At 39.9% G+C, this 19,754-nt stretch overlaps 1 protein-coding gene across 1 annotated transcript in view; it reads left to right on the plus strand.

Moving 5' to 3' along the window:
- Positions 1–19,754, plus strand: part of thsd7ba (thrombospondin, type I, domain containing 7Ba) — a 153,869-nt gene that overhangs the window by 71,927 nt on the left and 62,188 nt on the right. The window contains exons 8-12 of the mRNA XM_086052299.1: positions 1,080–1,328; positions 3,892–4,061; positions 7,962–8,120; positions 14,843–15,040; positions 18,642–18,833. Coding sequence (XP_085908425.1) covers positions 1,080–1,328; positions 3,892–4,061; positions 7,962–8,120; positions 14,843–15,040; positions 18,642–18,833 — 968 coding nt within the window. The remainder of the gene's footprint in view (positions 1–1,079; positions 1,329–3,891; positions 4,062–7,961; positions 8,121–14,842; positions 15,041–18,641; positions 18,834–19,754) is intronic.

Raw genomic sequence — 19,754 nt, forward strand, 5'->3', positions numbered from 1 at the left:
TGCCAAACTGCTTCTTAGTTGAATTCGGTTCACTTTGCCCATACAGTGCTCGTATCGAACATTTTTGCTGGCAAGTCATTGCACAAAAATCAATTGAATGATGGCTGATATCTTGAAAAACTCATAAGTCCGGTCACTTGTATCTCAAGGCGCCACTGTATTGGAAATGTAGTGTTTCACTGAAAGGCTGAAAACTTGATTTGTTGGTATAGATAAGTGGTTTGTTTGATACTCAATTCTTTTTTCTGTTAAACACAAGGTATAATGTAGGCGTCTATGAACTACATTAATTTTTATGGAGTTTATTGTAACCGCTCTGTCATTGTGCAAAGGGTACTCAATCAGTGGCGACCCCTCATCCCGGTACCGTAATGTGCATGCTTGAGCTTAGTGATTCTGTTATTGGCTGGTCTTTTTCAGTTAAAATGTCCTGTTTTAGATGGTGTTTGACCACATCAATATTGCAGCGAAGCGCTATTGTGCTAAATGTCAAGCACTGCTCCTTTCCTGTCCCTGACTTTGGTATTTGGCGTTTTGATAAAAACAGAAGACACACACAGCATTTCTTTCAAATGTTTTTCATATCCATCAGAATTGTCTTGACAGAACAATTTTTTTGCGGACTTGATCAGTCTTATTATTTGCCACTAAATGTTTCCTTTTTTGATGAGTTAATGTCTGAGACTGGTTAAACTGGAAAGAAATTGATATTTCCCAAATGAGCTCAGTTTCATTCTGTTTTTCCAATTACAGCCTAATTAACAAATGAAAACAGGATTTCAGCCCCATCTGAATAACCAACATAATTTAGTCTAAAATGAACAATAAAAGCGGTAATTACATGATTAATCTGCTTGTTTCATATTGATCGTGTCAGCAATTGTGCAAAATTTAATTTCTTGTCAGCCTCTGTATTTCAGTTCCAAAAACTACAAACTGTATAAGGATATCTTAAAATGAATGATTATTAGGATTATTATCCTGATGTGTAGTTTTCATGATGTCACCATTTTTTATCTTTATTTTTTGCATCCCCTTTCTCCTTCCCACTATATCGTGTTTATCTTCTCAACCTGCAGCCTCTGTTCCAAGTACAACCACCCCGTGACCTACCAGGCATGCGTGATGCCGAAAGAGTGTCACACTTCTGATTGGTTATCATGGAGTCCCTGCTCGAAGACATGCCGGTCCACCGACCTGTCCCCTGGTTACCGTCTGCGGTCACGAGTCGTGACACAGATCCCACAGAGCGGGGGGAAACAATGTCCTGTCCTTGAGGAAAAAGAAGCTTGCAACATTATCGGGGATTTGCTTCCCAACTGTCCGAGGTATTCTTTTGTAAACGTGTTTCTGATCATTACTTGCTGCTCACTATCCTCACAACAAAATGCTCGGTTCATATTTAATCTTCCATGCAATACTATTTCAAGCTCATTCAAAATTCATTCAAATTTCCAAAGCTTTCTAACTCGAATGATTAGGGGAGTATACCCAAAGGCAACAGATATTCATGATGTTGCTGTTCATTTAATTTGTCACTCTACCTTAAGTATTGAGTTGAATTTAATCTAATATAAACTCCTGCAGCAGTTTTAGGGTCTTTGGTCCAGAGGGCCTGCCGTTGTTTCTCGGGTTGTATGCTAAAGTGAGACGATAGGTAATTACATTCAGAAAATAATATAGTAAGCTTTGTTTTCCTGTCGGAATATCTTATTTTATTTGCAGAGTGGAGGATTCACATGATTAGGCGAAAACTCATTACAGAAAATAAGCAACTGATAGATTACTTAGGGCCTTTGTTCTGGAAAACTCCTCAAATATTATTGCTTTTTGCTCCAGTGCACTTTTTATGACAAAGACTGATCATTTGTTTAGAGGTTCTGCAAATTTCCTCCATTGATTTGCATTTTTTTCTTATTCAACTGTTTTTTTTTTCTGTTACAAAAAATGTTATTTTTATACAAATAGACATTCATAAGGCACCAAACATTTAATTAGGTTAAGGCAGTATTTTCTTATTATCTGATTAAAATGTCTCTTCCAAAGGCACTGTGAAAAACGGCACGGACAACACAAGTCCTTTATAATTCATGTTACAACTTCATAGGAGAAGTAGAAATTGAATTAGATGTAGAAATCTTGGTCACAGTGTTATCAACATACAATAATTGCTTGAATTCTACACTTTTGGTCACATCACATATTTTAGCAGCCTCTTTTTATTAAGACTTAAAGCAACACTGGGCAAGTATTCGAAATTAATAAAAAAAAAAAAAATCACAACTTTTAATGAAACATTGACTTACAACTAGGTGATTGGGACTTTTGTCATGCCCTGAGGGTGTCTGTATCGTTTTTACTGGACTAAGCAACTTTGAGAATGGAGGGAGTAACCCAGGCACACAAAAAAAATACAAATGTCCTGAATTGCTTTACGGCATATGTCACTTCCTCCTTTCGCAATAAGGATGGAAGTCGATTCGAACATCTACACGCTATTACTGGTGTCATGGCAGAAGTCCCCCCCCCCCCCCCCCAAAAAAGGATTGTTTAAACAAAATTAGATTCATTACCTCATCACTAGTCATCTTTCACATAGCCACTGGAAATAGAAATGTAATTCAGTCCAACTTGCAGGCCAGCGTGAGCTCAGGATTTCATGACACTACGCGCTGGCACTCAACGGAAATGTGGTTGACTTTTGTCAAAACACTACCGTTTTTGTCCACATGGCTCCCCCATAATCAACAAAAACTGACAAATGACACATTGTTGCTTTAATTGGGATCAACCAAAACATTGGCATAAGAAAGTCATGCCCATTATTAGGCTGTTGAAATGGCTGGCAGTGTTTTGCCCCCGGGTGACAGTAACTAGCGATGGGCTGATTGATCCTGAAATATCGATTCCCCTGATCTTTATGTTCTGAAATCAATCTCAAATCAAAATATCGCTACTTTAGATATTTCAGCCATTTGAGGTCATGTATTTCATCGACAGAAACACAGAGGAAATAAAGTAAATGATTAAGAGCTTGTCAAAATCATATGGGGATGGTGGGAACTACTTTTTCTTCAACCTGGGTAAGAGTATAAAGCGTTAGCCATGATACTCAGGGGAGTCAGTCTTAGACGTAAAGAAATTGCAGAGTGTAAATGGAGTCATTTGTGGAGATACTGTTTTTCAGCTGCACCAACAGCCAAGACGCCGTTTGTGTACAGTAGGTGCGGCAAAACAACTAGTGTAATCCTGTGAAACACCTCAGGTTAAACCACAGCTCACAATACGAGGCGTTTATGATGAAGCGGACAGAAGAGGAGAGCACAGTGTCAGATGTCCCTGGCACTCTCCAGGTAAAGAGGGCGAAAATGTGGAGCGTTGAGTTTTTCAACTAAGCACTGTTGCTGTTGAATGTGTTCAAATTGATGAGTACAGCTATGAAATTTGCAGAGTTGGGCATTCCGTCTGACTGATGGACCGGTCCGTCACTAACGGATGCCCCTTTTTCCTACATTAGACGATAGACGGGAAACTTAAAAAAAAAAAAAAAAGATGGACTAAGCAATGGACTAAGCACAGACTGAAGTGGATTTCCGTCCGTCTGTGTAATCATCACTTAACCTGGTGAAGTCCGAACAGACCACGCAGTCCATCATTGATGGATGGCGGTTTTGCTGACGAGAGACGGAAACGCGACCCAGATTGCATTGACTCTATATGTACAGCAGGTGTGCACCAAAAATATCGGTATTGCAGTAGGTCGCCAATACCATCTTGAACTGGACTCAGTATCAGATTGGAAAGCAAAATCTGTCCTATCGAACATCACTAGCATTAATAGGTTGGTCGGATACACTCTAGGCTATGTTAACACATTTTGGTCCCTTTCAGGTATACGTGGAGGACCACTAACTGGGGCGAATGCTTGGTTTCGCCTTTACTGAGCAAGCTGGACCGGCGTCTGGCCAACATCAGTAGTCTCTGTGGAGGGGGGGTGCAGACGAGAAAGACCTACTGCGTTCAAGTTCCTGATGACTCAACTCCACATCACAGGAAGGAGGGTAAGACAAAACCACCGTCATCACAGCTGAGCTTTGCTTTGAGACGTACAAAGACATCGTGGCCGTGCAGCCATGAAGAATAAAGAGCAAGTAGTGATGGTGAAGCTTAAGCATGTTCAAAGTATATCAAAGCTTATCTTCAACTACAGTAGTCTCTCTTGGGAGCTACTTACTCAATGCGAAGCAGTTTTTTTAATCCGCACTGAGAGACAGCCCACCCCTGTGTGGTGTGAAAATAGATAAATGGTGGTGAAATGTTCATATTGTTTATGTCATAGAGTGAACGCACGGAGCTGACACTGTAAGCATTTAAACCACAACACTAAGTAGTTGTCATCAATTTTTAAGTGTTTTATGGTAACATCGTGTCAGTTGTTCGTGTAGGGGATGAAGAAAGCCTGACAAATCTTGTACAAATGTTGCTACCACAGCAGTTTAAAGTGTCACTCCGTCCTCACTGGATAAGCTGTTGTAAAAACAGCAGTCTTCAGGGAGCATGTTTGTGAGGAGAATAAAACATCTGAGGCCGCGCTAGTGGTCCAGCGAGACTATAAAACTCAGAAAACAATTTAGCAAGACACTGAAACAATTATTCACACAAGCAAAGGTGTGATGATGCACATTCGAAGGGAAAGTGGAAACATTTGTGTGTATAGCTCAACAAAGAACAGAACCCTAAAACATTTGTCCCATTAAACAGCTTGACATATTCATGCTGGCAAACAAATCTGCGCTAACCAGGGGACGCATTATTTAGGTTGAAAACATGTTCATGTCAAAAGAGCCCTGTAGTCATTTCACACCAAATAATCACGATGCTATTAGACGATCATGCCACTGCCTTTAAAAGCTTTATGTTATACTGCGCTGAATCAGTAAAAGTCAGAAGAAGAAGAGTGGGCTGCCTCAGACCTCAAGATCATATAGCTGGCGTTTCATTACATCTCCAAAACCATCACTTTTCACGAAAAAAAAGAAAACGGCATGTTTGTTGAGCCATTATCATTATATTGTCAGAGATCGAGCCATTTTCAACACTTTAGATTGAGACTTTAGACAAGCGGGAGCCGGCCGTCAGATCGCAGCAGAGGACATTCTTCCTGCTGCATCTGAACAAAGTAAAACTGCCAACAAAGATGTTGGTGCAGTGCTACACGGCCATTGAGTCCATCATCACCTCGTCCATCACCGCGTGGTACGCCGGTGCCAGACTGAAAAGCTTCTGAGAAAGTTATTGGATGTAAGCTCCCATCCGCTCAGAACCTTTACGTCTCCAGGACCTGTGGGCTTGCAGGTCGGATTAAAGCTGTCCCTAGTCACCCTGGACACAGTTGTTTCAACACTCTGCCCTCAGGCAGGAAGCTCCGGTCCATTGGGAACACAACATCCCGCTACATTAATAACTTCTTCCCCTCGGCTATCAGACTTACCTGTATTTCATCACTCGAAAATATTGTACAAACAGTGTAACAGTAATCCCTCCATGTGTTTTACTGTAAACATATCCTGTTTTTTTTTTTTTTTTCCTAACTACGAACTTTAACTGAAAATCACTTAATATACAATATATATGATCCTATTGCTTTCTGTTGGTGTAAAAAGCAGGATTGAAGAGTATGTGACGTGCAATAATCTTCAGCAAAAAGCAAGTACTTCCTTTTTCCTTTCTTCTTTCAATTACACACTGTTAAACTAAACAGTGTGCCATCATCAAGTGGTTGACAATGGAATTACATCCAACATAAACGGGAGGCAGAACATAAAGTTGTGAACTGTACAAAAAAAAAATCAGAAAAACAGCGACAAAGGGGGCTTTTCTGTACTGTATGTTTTTGTGGGAGCAGGAACTGACCAAAAGATGATTTGAGATATGAGTCTTTTGAGATACAAGCAAAAATAATAAGACACCGTTCTATGTGTTCTCACGTGTTTTATGGTTTGATGCTTTACACTACATTCATTCTCTCTTTATTTTACAGTAAATGTTTAATAATATATATGCATGATATGCAATAGGACTATCGCTCATCAATAAAGTTTAGGAGGGCAACGAAAAGTATTTTAACATATTCATATTATTTAACTTGTATTAAAAATGTATTTGAAATACGAGCGGGTCCCCTATAATTCCAAAACGGATCGTGTTTGACCTTTGAGGTTCCACTGTATTTCTTGGGTTCTATTTATTCTCTGATACATTTGGATTATTTTGAATTTGAGAAACTTGTCCTGCAGCTGCCGCTCGATTGATGGCAAGTAAACATGTCCAATTGGAAAATAAAGATGCATTCTATCCGCCTCGTTCCATATCATAACCGAAGTGCTTGGAGGTTTTTTTGGGGGTTTTTTTTCCACTGTGTAGTATATCAATGAAGCACTCTGTGGTCTGCGGTGTGGCACAAAGATCAATACGTAAGATGTGTTTACAACCCTGGCACAGCTTCAGGTGATGTAAACCGATGTGGCTTCTGCCTTCAACGCGGAGCGCTTCTCTTGCGCGACTTACTCAGAAAACAATTTGCTGCTGTTGGATGTCTACAGCCCTGTAATTGTCACCCGCAGTTTAGGGAACAAAGCCGATAAATGTGTAATATGCACTTTATCCATGTGTTTAAGCATGCATGTTATTTCTACGCAGAAGATCAAACACCATGTAAAATGACTCAGGGCAAGAAGACATTATGCAGGAAGTACATTTGCTGAATCTCTCTTTGGGCTCTCATTTAAATGGAAATGTGATATTCACTGATGTGTGGAAGTGCATCAAACTAGAATATTAGATTAAATAAAAACGTCTGTATTGTGGGAAAGGAGAAAATGCTGTCACTTTGTTGTAGAGAATTCTCTATACTCTACAACCGATGTTTTATTATTGTCTTCAGTGTAGAGATAACACAAGCATTAATTTGTGCTGAAACAGTCCCATCACGTCTCGCCATTACTGGCAATCTACATTTGAATGGTTACCTGACTCAGGTTTACATGCAAGTTTACATTTGCTCTTTGAAAAATGCACATTTGAAGCGCTACACGATACTATGCTAATAACCAGTAGGTCTTAATAAGCTTCCATTGAAGTTTCGTACTTCTGATAATTTGAAATATTTTTGTTTATTTATTTTTTCTACATCGGCTACATCAAAATATTGGTTAAGTCATCTGGATTTACAAGTAAAACATCCAGAAGATGCATTTCAGCCAAGTAATCTTCTATTTAAGGTTGACTGGAGATGTGTTGAGGGTAATGACATTGAGTCAAAAGTCGGTCGATGACCATAGATTTATAACGCCGGCATCGGGTGGAAAAGCATCATCATTTCATGAAACGTGAAAACAGCATATTGGTCAATAATTTAAAACAAATAACAGATGCAAGTGGGGACTTATCAATAGCATCAATTTGTGAACAAATATAAAACTGACCAAATTTGGACATAGGAGGTTTCTGCCCAACAGTGATATGTAATATGTAATACAAGAAGACGTAAAGAGGTGTGAGAATGCACACCAACTGAGGTAATAAAATCCTCACTTGAAAAACTGCTGGGATACTCTGAATTTTAATCTGTTTTTTTTCCTACGTACCGATGTTAAAGCCTTCCCCAAGATTGATGAAAACCAGTCAGTCTCCTTGGAGACAGACAGACAGCTTGTAATAATAACAGATGTTACCACACTTGTAGCTAAACAACTTTTTCTCATAAACTGGCAGCTACTCGCAAGTAAAACAAAATCACAATCATTCTGTTTTAATCCTTTTCCAGGCACGCTTCGGCAAAAATAAGTCTACAGCACTGTATATCCTCGCAAGTGGCATGATAAAACAAATAGCGGCCTCCGCTGCTTCCTGTGTGTGCCCGAGCTTTGCTTAAACCGGATGCGTCTCTTGTGTTTGCGCAGTGTCCAGACCGGTGACTGCCAGACTGTGCGGGGGTCAAGAAGCTCCCTTGGCCGTCAAGAACTGCTCCATGCCCTGCCAGCACCGCTGCCTGCTCTCCCACTGGTCGCCCTGGGGCGCCTGCGTACATGATAGCTGCAAAGATCCACAGGGAAAGAAAGGTATTGAATTAGAAAATGGTTGGACAACATGTATTAGTGTAAAATATGTATAAACGAATTTTAAAAAACGCAAGCGCTGATAAATCTTTGACAATTATACGTGCTGTGCAAACATCAGAGAAACAAATGAGATGATGGAAGGGATTTGTTTGTTTCTTTGTGTCTTTGACCATTGGCTTTCCTTCCTTCATTTCCTTCCTTTGTAAATCTATTCCCCTCAAATAAGAAGGGCGTTTAGTGAATGTGTTCAACTCGGCTCTCCTGGAATCATAGTCGTGCAAAGATCCAATTTATGACATGATGTTATGTGTTATTTTGTCCTTGCTTCAGTATAAAAAAAGGTTTGATTTTTGTATGTAGATTTGATATCGGGTAAAGAGTAATATGTATAATATATTACTGCCAAGGACTGGAGTCGAACCATTATTAATATTAATAATGTATTAATTTTAATTGCAATTCATTTTTATATTGCTTCCACTGTTTGTCATGAATGGGACGGTTGTGTTCTTTAAATGGCCCAATGTTTGTTGGAGAATTAGTTTTACAATATAACTACATTTGTGTTTAAACTCGTATCTATTTTACATTATTGTAGTCCTAGTTTCTGTCTTCAGGCAAATGTTGACTTGACAATTTAAAATGTGTTGTTGTTTTTTTCTTTAGATGCCTGTGATACTTTCTTGCAAGTTAGTTGAAGTCATGTTAGCAAGCTAACTGTACTCACCCTATGTTGGATGAGATGAGAGCAGGGATAAAAAAAGAACTGATCTAATAAGTAGCTCGGATGAGCTGAAATTGATGCCGATATTTGTACAGATGGGCAAGATGTGTAAATTAACACGCGGTATAGAAATCAATTTACTGTACCGCAGAGTTTCATGACAAATTGCCATGTTATATATTTACAACCAGCTGCTCGCAGTAACTGAGCTGAGTACTTTCAATGTAGTCAACAAGATTTAAACAAACCTGAGAGCCGCTCCGCATACAAATGATTTCATTTGAGAGGCGTGCTATGTTTTCAGTGTCTAAACAACAGCTAGAACACCGGGGAGATCGCAAACAGGGTAGATAGGAAGGTCGGATTAGGAGACGAAGTGAGATAATAAGCGTTTGCATCATATTTATTTCTGCTCTATAAGTGACGGGCCGACGAGAAGTCTGCCATGGAAAAAAAAAAAGCACACAAGAACACACGAACAAGCCATGACTGATGAAAACCAGAAGGAGAGTGTGCCGGTGCCTCGACTCTCCATCCCCAGGAGATTGTAAGAGACAGATCAAATGTTTCCTGAGTGTGTGTGTGGTGTGTGTGGGTGTGTCTGTGGGTGTGCACTTGGCTGGCGTGCAGCAGCCTTCAGCAGGATGGTGCTGTCTCACTGCCTTTTGGAACAGGTGAACAGGTGTGTCATAGCCTTCAGACAAGCTTGGCATTCAGTGTGAGTTACATCTCATGTATGCGTTAGTGTGCCAACGCTGTTGGTGCGTTGGCGCTCTGCTAAAAGGGCAGCACGACCTCACCGCCGCCGTGCGTAAATGTGCATGAAAGCCCCCCAGGGACCGACTGAAGTGTGGATTGTTCGGGTCAGTGCCCGCGCCGGTCTCCGTGGGACCGCGGCAGATCGTCTCCCAGACAGTGTCATTAATATATTTCAAGGGGGTAGAAGACGCAGCATCTGCTGTTTTGCACATCTTTCTCTAGTGACACATTGTGATCGGGCTTTAGTAGACCCAGAGCATATGAAGGAAACCAATACAATATCAAAAGAAGTGTGCCCTGCTGTAAAATGGATCCACTATGCATTTGCTTGAGGTTCTTGGAATGGAGTAGTCCTTTTTGATTGAACCCTTGGTGGGGACCAAAGAGGGAGTTTGCAATTAAAATAGAAACAGTACTTCTTGTCCCGGTCTGTGACAAAATAGCCCTCTTTGGTCCCATTTTGTAGATCCAATTTAAATAGTAATAAACCATCATACCTGAGGAAAAACAACCAACTAATTGACCTGTTTACCTCTGGCTTTTTTATGAGCCTTGCTTAAACTACTGGGAAATAGCTGACTCAAGAAAAAAAAGGCCATCCTTCTGTTGCCAACAACTGGGCATGAGACTAGCAAACAGAAGCAGAGCAAAGGGACCTCGAGTATTCAGGATGTGGTTCGATACATGAGGTCCACGGACATATTGAAGTCGCCAGCGGTTAGCACCAGCTTGTGTTGTCTGTGGCCACACTGGCCAAGCGCAGCGACAATGCTCCGGTCACGTATGGGTCATCGCGTCCTTTTCCACGCAGAGATGTCTCCGTGCGAGATGTGAGTTCGCCATATTTAGAGTGAATGAGAGAATCCACTTTGATTGACGAGGAATAAAGTTGGCTGTGATCAAACCCACGACGGCGCAAACCAATCTGTGTAAGTACAGGGTGACACAAAAAAGCGGGAAAGTGGTTTGAAATCATTTTCCAGACATGACTTAAGGCATTTGATTGGCCTTGTACTCAGGCATTGCCATATGCAAATCTCTTTTTACGTGGACCTAACATCAACCCTAAATCAAAGTGATCCCAGTATACAGCAAGGAACTAAAGATATCTTTGCTGTGTCAGCTGCATACTTTTTAAGTACACCATCACCCTGCAGTAAATGCTTTTCGTGCTTTATCCGACGCTCACTGCTTTTGACTGTGATGTGATGTAAATGCATTTAACTATGGGGTTTATTTAATAGAGCTTCTGTAATTATTTTACTTGAGGTCACAGGGTTGACGGGAGCACTGTATCTTCACATAGTGCTGTAGCTCACCTGCCTGAAATAAGCAGCATGGCCAAGAGGCATATCAATTATTAACATCTCTTCGTTACACCCTTGCCAAAATCCTTTTTTTTTTTTTTTTTGGGGTGGTGTGCATTTCAGCAGCACTAAGTGCAGCGGGCATTGCCGCAATCGATCCACACCGTCTCTGCTCTTCAAGCAACCTCATGGACAGTACAACTCAGATCAGCCTCCTGAACCAGTGGGTCATATTAGTAGATTGTTGGTGGATGTATTGTGTTGCCTCTGACCCTCCTGGAGATTAGATGTTCCACCTGTGGAAGGAAATAACGTAGGACCTTTGTGCCAAATGTCAGGGCTTTGTTAAAATGAGTATAGCTGAAGATGAATGTGGCTGCTGCTCCAGTGTAGAGGCAATACCGCAGGGAGGTGGCCGGAGCCAAGTTTACATTATTTAATCTCCAGCATTTGTCTTTGTCATCGAGGAATTGGAAAACCTCAATAATTAATTATCAAAGTTAGTTATTTTTGAGTAAACCATTCAGTCATGTCCAATCAGCAAAGTCTGTATTTATTTCATTTCAAAGAGAACGACTCCAATTACAAATCTAGCTTAGAGGCAATTTCATGCTTTAGAGTGAACTGTGGGGCTAAGACAAGATGAAGGAGAAGCTTGATAAGAATGCTGCAAAATGTTGTTGTATTTTTATTACAAAGTTTAGAAACTTTATAATTTAAAGATAGTTACTCATTGACATTTGTAGTTGCTGTATATCATTTATTATAACATTGTATGTGAGTCACTGCAACAGTACATTTAAAGCGGAAGTCAACACAAACATATTTTTTTAAGAATATGAGAGAAAGTTCTATGCAGGCCCACTAGTTGAAACACAGCATTCTGATTAATATTGTGTTTGTGGAACATGAGTTAAGTAACAAAATCCACCCGTTTTTAGCCATCTGTCGGGGCGGCCATTTTGTCACTTCTGTTGACTGAAAATTACATCACACATCAATGACATCAAAGCTCATCTTAAGAAAAACAGGAGAGCCGTGATTGGTCGTTACCTGAGCCCTGGGTAGTTGTGATGTCATTTTCAGGCGACATAAATAACAAAATGGCCGCCCCCGGACATGGCTAAAAACAGGTGGATTTCGCTGCTTAACTCATATTCTATATTAATCATATTGCCTTGTTTCAACTAGTGGGCTTGCATAGAACATATTTTTGGAAAAAAATTGTTTGGGTTGAATTCCTCGTTAAGTCAATGCAGAGGGATGCTTTATGGCCATTGATTGGAGGCAATTGTAAAAAAAAAAAAAATCTGTGCCTCGCTTTTAATTAATTTGTCAAAAGCGTTTGACACTGTTGACCATGATTATTTCAAAATTAGATTGTGTCACACAGTTGGCTGGTTTTCAAATTACCTCAGAAATAGGTCCCAGTGTCCTAGATGGTATCTTCTCTGAATTTACTTTCCATAAGTGGGTGCCATTCGGTTCTGTTTTTATTTCAGTGACGTAGGTCTGTGTCTGATGCAAATTAGCAGTTCTATGCTGACGACACTATTATTTACTCCTGTGCATCAACTCTTTTTCAGGCTGTTGAATCTCTGTTGAAAGCTGTCCATTACTCATTAATTCACTAAATTTGTTCACAATGCTGATTAAAAAAAAAAAAAAGCTCATGTTGTTTTCTATTTGTAATAAATTGCTTAAAATGATTTCTTCAGTGTCCACTCTTGAGCGCAATAAAATAGAGGTGGTTCAGTGACATTACTTACAGTAGTGTCTTAATTGATAAGTCACTCACTTTTCTAGCCACATATAGAAAATCTTGTGAAGCTGAGGCAGAAACACGGTTTTCATTTTTGAAATAAGCTTTGTTTTTCTTGTCTTGTTGCCGTAATATTTTTGTCAGTGTTGGATTATGGAGATATTTTCTATATGAATTCCGCTGTAAAAAATCTTCGGATGATTCATAATGTTTATCACACTTCTTTGTAGAACATATTAACACATTTCTATCGAAAGACCTAACCCACTATGGTTTTGCATTATATTATGTGTTTCGTATCTGTTTATTGCCATAAGTCCAAAAGGGAGACGAGACACCTTCATGCATGGATACCATAATAAAAGCATGACACGAAACTGATGACTAGCTATTTTTTCCTAATAAAAACTGATAGCGTGACACATTTTCCCACGTGTTAGGGAGGTTTTTATTTTGGTCCGGAGAAACCAAGGTTGAACTTTTTGTCCATAATTCTAAAAGGTGTGTTTGATGCAAAAAAAAAACTCTGCTTCTCACTAAATGAACATCATGATTACAGTGAAACAAGATAGTGGCAGCATCATGCTTTGGTGGATGGAATGGAATAGACAAGGTAGATGGAATCATGAGAAGTGCCAAAAAGCAGATTGTATTAGCAGAAAAGGCTTCAGGTTCATGCTTGAAAGCAAACAAAAATGTCATGAAAAGCCTACTAGAACAGCTTTATTTGGGGGACAACAGAGGCCCTTTCAATGGTGATAGGTGTGTGCTGATACCATTTGAGATGAGTTGGGATAGTGGATTCTGGACATGGCCTCGTCACAACCTTTGCAACCTGTAAAAAGATTTTTAAATGATTTATCTTGGTAGATTTTTTTTTTTTATATCATAACAACCTGGAATCTTAACAGGGATGTGTATGCTTTTTGTATCCACTGTAAAAGTAGTTAAAAGAAAAAAAATGTCTGTAAAAGGGATTTAAAATGTATTTTTATTTTCCATCCACAATGGGGACTTTATTGAGAAATACAGTATTCAGTAGCGCTATACCCCGGAAGTTGAGTTTAATACAGTAGTTGTTCGTACGCCGTGCCCACATTTTTTTTCCTGAGAGTTATCTAGAGCCAGTGTTCCTCAACAAGCAAACCCATTTTAAAACTATTAAAGGCCGTTACATCTCAGTGAGACAGCAACATGTTTTACCGTGATTCTTACCAAATGCCGCAATGTGACCCCAATCACTGACACCTTCCAGTTGCCTAAAGCATCGCCACTTTGCTCATTCCTGCTTTCACTTGCCCTTTGTCTCTCTGCTCACTTTGGAAATGAGGAGAAAGAGGCGAGATTCTTGTTTTTATTCTTTTTTTTTAATCCTTACTACCGGTACTTTCCAGTGGACATTAAATTAACTATGAATGTTCTTTTACTTGTTTCTTACAAAGCAGAAAGAGAAAAATAGTAGACTACGTTGACCTGTGCGTGTTGATTTGCAAAAACCCTTATGCCTTTTTGGATGTTGGAACACCCATACGTCCTTTGTTCTATAATAGCCACTGAAGCCTCAAGTCCTTTTGAATATGACTTGGCACACCTACCTTCGCACAGTTACACTCACTTCTCTTCGCAGACGCTCTCAAGCTCCATCATGTTGGATAGGGAGCATTGGTGCATAGGCATTTTCAGATTTCTTTGGAGATTCTCAATCAGATTCAAGTCCTGACTCTTGCTGTGCCACTCACCTATTCACAAGCTTCACAGGCTTGTCCTGAAGCCAATCCTTTGATATATTGTACTGGGTTGTTGTTCTGCTTAAAGATGAACCTTGCCACAGTCTGAGACCAAGTCAATTTCACCCCGCAAAAAGGAAAAAAAAAATATTCCCATAATTTGATGTGGAAACCACCATTATTTTCATTTCGAGATGGTATTGGGCATGTGATGAGCAGGGCCTGCTTTCCTCCAAACATTGTCCGATAAACAGCAGAGATTTCACCCTTTGTCTCATCAGACCACAGAGGAGGAGAGCAGAGCCAAGACAAGAAAATGTGAACTAATTAACAGTTTCTGAAAAGTGTGGGAAGCGGTGTTCATACCCAATGTGTGGATGGATATGCTTGATAATGTATTACAACAACCTCCGTTGTTTCTCTCCTTTGGTCTTCTCCGTCAGGATTCATACGAAGGAGGAGAGAGGTGTTGTGGGCATCCAGCAGCCCACTAGATGCCTGCCCTCATCTGATAGAGTCTATCCCTTGTGAGGACCCTGTCTGCTACCTGTGGCAAGTTCCGCAAGGCAAATGTACACCCACCAACAGCAGCTGTGGTCCTGGAATTGTGGTCCAAAGTGCAAATTGTATCAGTGCTGAAGGTATAATTTCTTTCTTTAGCTATAAAATGGTGACATTGATTAAACGGACTTACCAAATTGTGTTTTGCATGTCTGTTCTCCACGGTAACATTTTGCTGGGCTGCTCAGTAGTTGTCTTCATGATTAATGATCAAATGAGCACCAAGTGTTATTGTACAGGTATCTATATATTTTTTTTAATTTGCGTGTATTTTTCATTAGTTATTGATCGTGCTAACAACTAAGAAAGATGTGTATGCTGTGTAGCAAAAATTTGATATCTTTCATTATGCATAAGCTCAATTAAAAATGAATAATTATTTCTAAAAACACAATTGAACAAGAGTTCCAACAAGTAGTATTATGTGCAACATTGTAATAAAAGTATAATGTTATTCCATTCATTATTTAAGTGGCCATCACTGCATCCATAATCACAGAGAAGATGAAAAGGTCGAAAATTCTCCATCCTTTTCCTTCCATCTCTCCATGCTTAATTCCTTCCACCCTTCGTTCTTTACTTCATTAGTTGCCCATCCGCTAACTAATTGTCCTACATCACCCACTTAGAGAGTCTAATGAGTTCTGACAGGCTGACAGGCAAGGCGCCTTGTTGGATATGAGGAAAAAGAATGAAATTAGCTAGATTTGATTTCGTGTGAAAGAATGTTGACAAGTTGATCACCAGTGCGCTTTGGATTGACTTGTGAGACCCTCCAAGTGCAAAGAATTGTTCCCACACAGAGTCGGGGCCATCTCAGAGCCAAGTCAGTGTGGTAATGGAAGAAAGACAAGATAAAGGACCACTGAGGCATTCTAATTAGTTGACTGAATCACCTCAGCTGACACCTCCATGTGAAAAGAGCACTTGCATGACTCAACCTCCTCACCTAAGATATTTTTAATTCTTCCCAAAGCTTTTGGCCAAGACTGCAAGTTGAATTATCTCTTCGGTTCCTCCTGGAGTCCTATGCAGCAGCATCATTACAACAACTAGTGCTCGTCCAGCTCCTCCATCTTCCGCTTAGTCAGGGAACCATAACAGTCTCACGCTTGGGGAACCTCTTGTGCCCCCCCCTTCAACCTTGCAGAATATATTAGCACTTTTTTTTCTTTTTTTTTTTTTTTTTAATAGTCAAACTGCTAAGGTCAAGCTCATACCATTCGGGGACGCTGGTCAAACTCTGATTTGTTGTTATTTGTAAAGTTTTTCCATTTCTGTGGACAACACAAGACAAAGACATTTTACCATTCAACATTCAAAAAATCAGCCTATTATTCATATCTGGTGTATATTTTTATGAATCTGCTGATTAGTCAGTTTTTGAAATTGTATTCTGCCAAATATCGGGATAGGCATCAGCCTTAAAACAAAATCCAGTTTTGGTTGCTACTTGCAACGCTTGGTTGTTACTTCCCAGTAACCAAAATTGTATGGATGACTTGCTCAGTCATCAGTATTCTGTCATCTAAATCCGTACTCGTATTGTTGACTAAATTGTGTTAATTTCAAAAGCATCCACCTAATCAGAGCCTAGACTTCAAATTGATTCTGCGGCTCAGCCAAGAGAGTCATTCCAGGGTTATTCCAGGATACTTGACGGGAGAATGCCTCAATCTTAGCAATATACAATCCGAACATGCTCCTAATTACATTGTGTTCATCTATTCTCTTGGCCTTGCCGGCTGCCAATTCAATTCACTCCACATACGACACGTTGTCCTCGGTGTGATCAGCAGCCTCTGTGTAAAATGTCTGTACATCTTTATCAAAGTCTCTTTGTTGACAGGAATTACTACTGATTACACATCAATTCAAGTACTGACACAAAATGGAGTGGAATTTATCATGACTGTATGTATTGTGTGCTTGTTTACAAGGTTAACCGGATTGTGTGGCTCTGATTTAGCTATTCCTTTTAAGTCTTAAATTGACGCACTCTAAACCTACTTTATCAAGCTCCACTCTCTCAGACGTGCAAGTTTAATCGACAATCACAAATGCAGCGGAAACCCTAAAATCAAACAAAAATCCATAGTTTGAAACTTGCTATCTGGGACTAGTGTCCAAGACATGTATTGCGATTATGATTTATATAACACATTATACAATTTTGACAGGAATGTGTTACTTCTGAGTCCAATCCAACTGAATGCTTTTACCATCTCCCTGAGCTAACTCTTTTGGATTAGTCTGGGACATTTGTGTAACTTGCTTAAATGGCCATACATTAGACTGTGCCAGAAAGAGTATAAAGCCCACCTCAAGAAATAATGATTCTTGAATAGTCATTCTTGATAGCCTCTCTGACCCCTTTTGATAGTTACCACAGTTTATTTTAAAGTGCCATGGTTTTTTTTTTTTATATATAGCTTTATCTAAAAGGCCATTTGAGACGATTGGATGTGTTTATGTGCTTTCAAGGCAAAGGTGAAAGGATTATCCATAACTACCTCAGTTAAAAGATTTATCGGTTGGTGGGCGAGCAGAACAAAAATCATTTCAATAGGTATGCAGGTAGCGGCGATATTATCTGAGAAGAGCCACAACTACCATTTCCTGTATTAATATTGCAAAAGGACCCGAGGGCAGCCATCTATTTGCAGAGTTCCCCCACCCATGTCGTCTCTGTCTTTCACAGACGCACACACAAATGTGTGACTTTAGATGTTAATGTTGGCATATTTCCTGGATGTTTTTTTTGTGTGCGTGTCATTTCCACAAAAAATTGATTGTGTAATTTATTTTGCATATTTACATGCCTAATAAGCCTCAAGCGATCCAGCGTTGTTTTGTGTGAGCTGACACATTTTATTTGTTAGTTGTGAAACTAGCCATAATAAAAATCAATTCTAAACTGGTCAGAAGTTGTTGCTCAGTATAGAATTGCCATAAGCCATTGCCACAATGTCACCGGTGGGATTTTATCAATGCCTCCAGTAGACTAATGACTCCACTGTAAACACTGCAGCTATTTTAGCGGCTGTAGTGAGATCAGTGTCGCTTTATGGACAAAGGGCTTCCAAAATCCCCAAAGGAGTCTTCCATATCTTTGTAATGAAGTGATACCCACATTTGCTCTCGAAACGGTTCGTCTCTTGCACCAAGGATATTCTCCCGGAGAGGAAATAAAACAACAAATTGGTGTCAAATCTGCCCTTGGGTTGTTATTGTAAATACATTTTCCATGATGTTTTTTTTTTGAAGAGCTCAAATAAGATAATGATGCTGCTCCGCGTGAAAGTACATCCCGTGATGGCTCATGTTATCGGGATGACTTCACTCTTGAATAGATGCGACTCAAGAGATTCTTGTGGGCTACTTTTTGAAAAATGCTGTATTGTGAAAATGAATCACAGTTTTTCATGGCTAAGAGTTAACTGGGAGCAGTTATAAATATTCTGTTAGTGCAAGATAAAGGAAGGACACACTGCAGCACATCAGCTTACTCATTAGCCTTTACATTAGAATAAAGACTATTTAATCAGATCGGATCTTAAGCGAGATTTCCATATGATATTTTCTTTCATTTTTTTAATTGTAAAAATGATTCCAGAAGATATGGGGTGGCCATTTGGTTTTGCTTCAAGTCTTAAATCTTCTCTTGTTACCCTTGCCCAGGTGAGGATGTGCCCATGACTTACTGTACGGAAGACCCTCCACCGACCCAGACGCCTTGCGAGGTGGCTTGTCCTGCCGACTGCGTTGTAAGCGTCTGGTCCTCCTGGTCCCCCTGCTCACACAGTTGCGCCTCGAAAACAGCAGAGGGTCGACAAAGTCGCACACGCACTGTTTTGGCCCTCCCAGGAAAAGGTAATGATGTTCAACGAGGCATGATTCGATTTTTCTCCCAAAGCTATGCATACTTTTTTTCCCCACATGCACATTTACAGCTCCACTCTCCATCTGTCAGCAACAAGCACAGAGGTGCTCATTTTGTCCCCCAAACCTTCACTGCTTAGCCCTAACGACATCTTGAAATGCTGCTCAAAATGTTAAATGTGACACTGGCTGTTGGAGCCCAAAAAACCCACTGGGAATGTGTCTGACATTCTGCCACAAGTAAAATTCTCACTGTGATAATATAGCCCTGCCTGCATCCTCCATTTTCCTTGCCGTAGAGCTTAATTGCTGGGCTCCATTGTAAATGTTTGCCCCTTTGCCAGGGCCAAACAGGTAACAGCATGTTCCCAAGATGTAAAGTGTCAAGGGCACAACAAGAACACATAGGCGAGTACTTCCCTATTGATCCCTTAAACAGACAATGGTGTCGTTTTTCTGAGAAAGAAGTGCCACGAAATGCTTGGAATGAACTGGAATATTGATGGACTGAGCAACTCGCAGACTACTCACAAATTCAGGCTACTGAATGTAGTGAATATTTTAAATAGATGGAGGAACATATCGCTGGCATCGGACCAAAACCCTATAGCTCCAAAATAGTCACTTTTCAGGAGACCTCAAAATGTGTTCAACCATTGGCATTGTATTGTGAAAGAGAGCAAGCCATTTTTAACACTTTAGATTGGTCAATAATGTGTAAAAAATAACACCCATGTGTGTGGACTGACCAATCGTGTATATTTAAAAAAAAAAAAAAAATAATAATAATAATATATATATATATATGAAATTCACCAAAATGTGACTTAAGAGATTTTGGCCTGACAACAGCGATATACTTGCTTCAAAAATGGCAGAACATCCAGAAAATATCTTATTTAAACTGTGACA

Source organism: Filicampus tigris, chromosome 14, assembly GCF_054856515.1.
Source record: "Filicampus tigris isolate MCC_2025a chromosome 14, RoL_Ftig_1.0, whole genome shotgun sequence".
NCBI lineage: Eukaryota > Metazoa > Chordata > Actinopteri > Syngnathiformes > Syngnathidae > Filicampus > Filicampus tigris.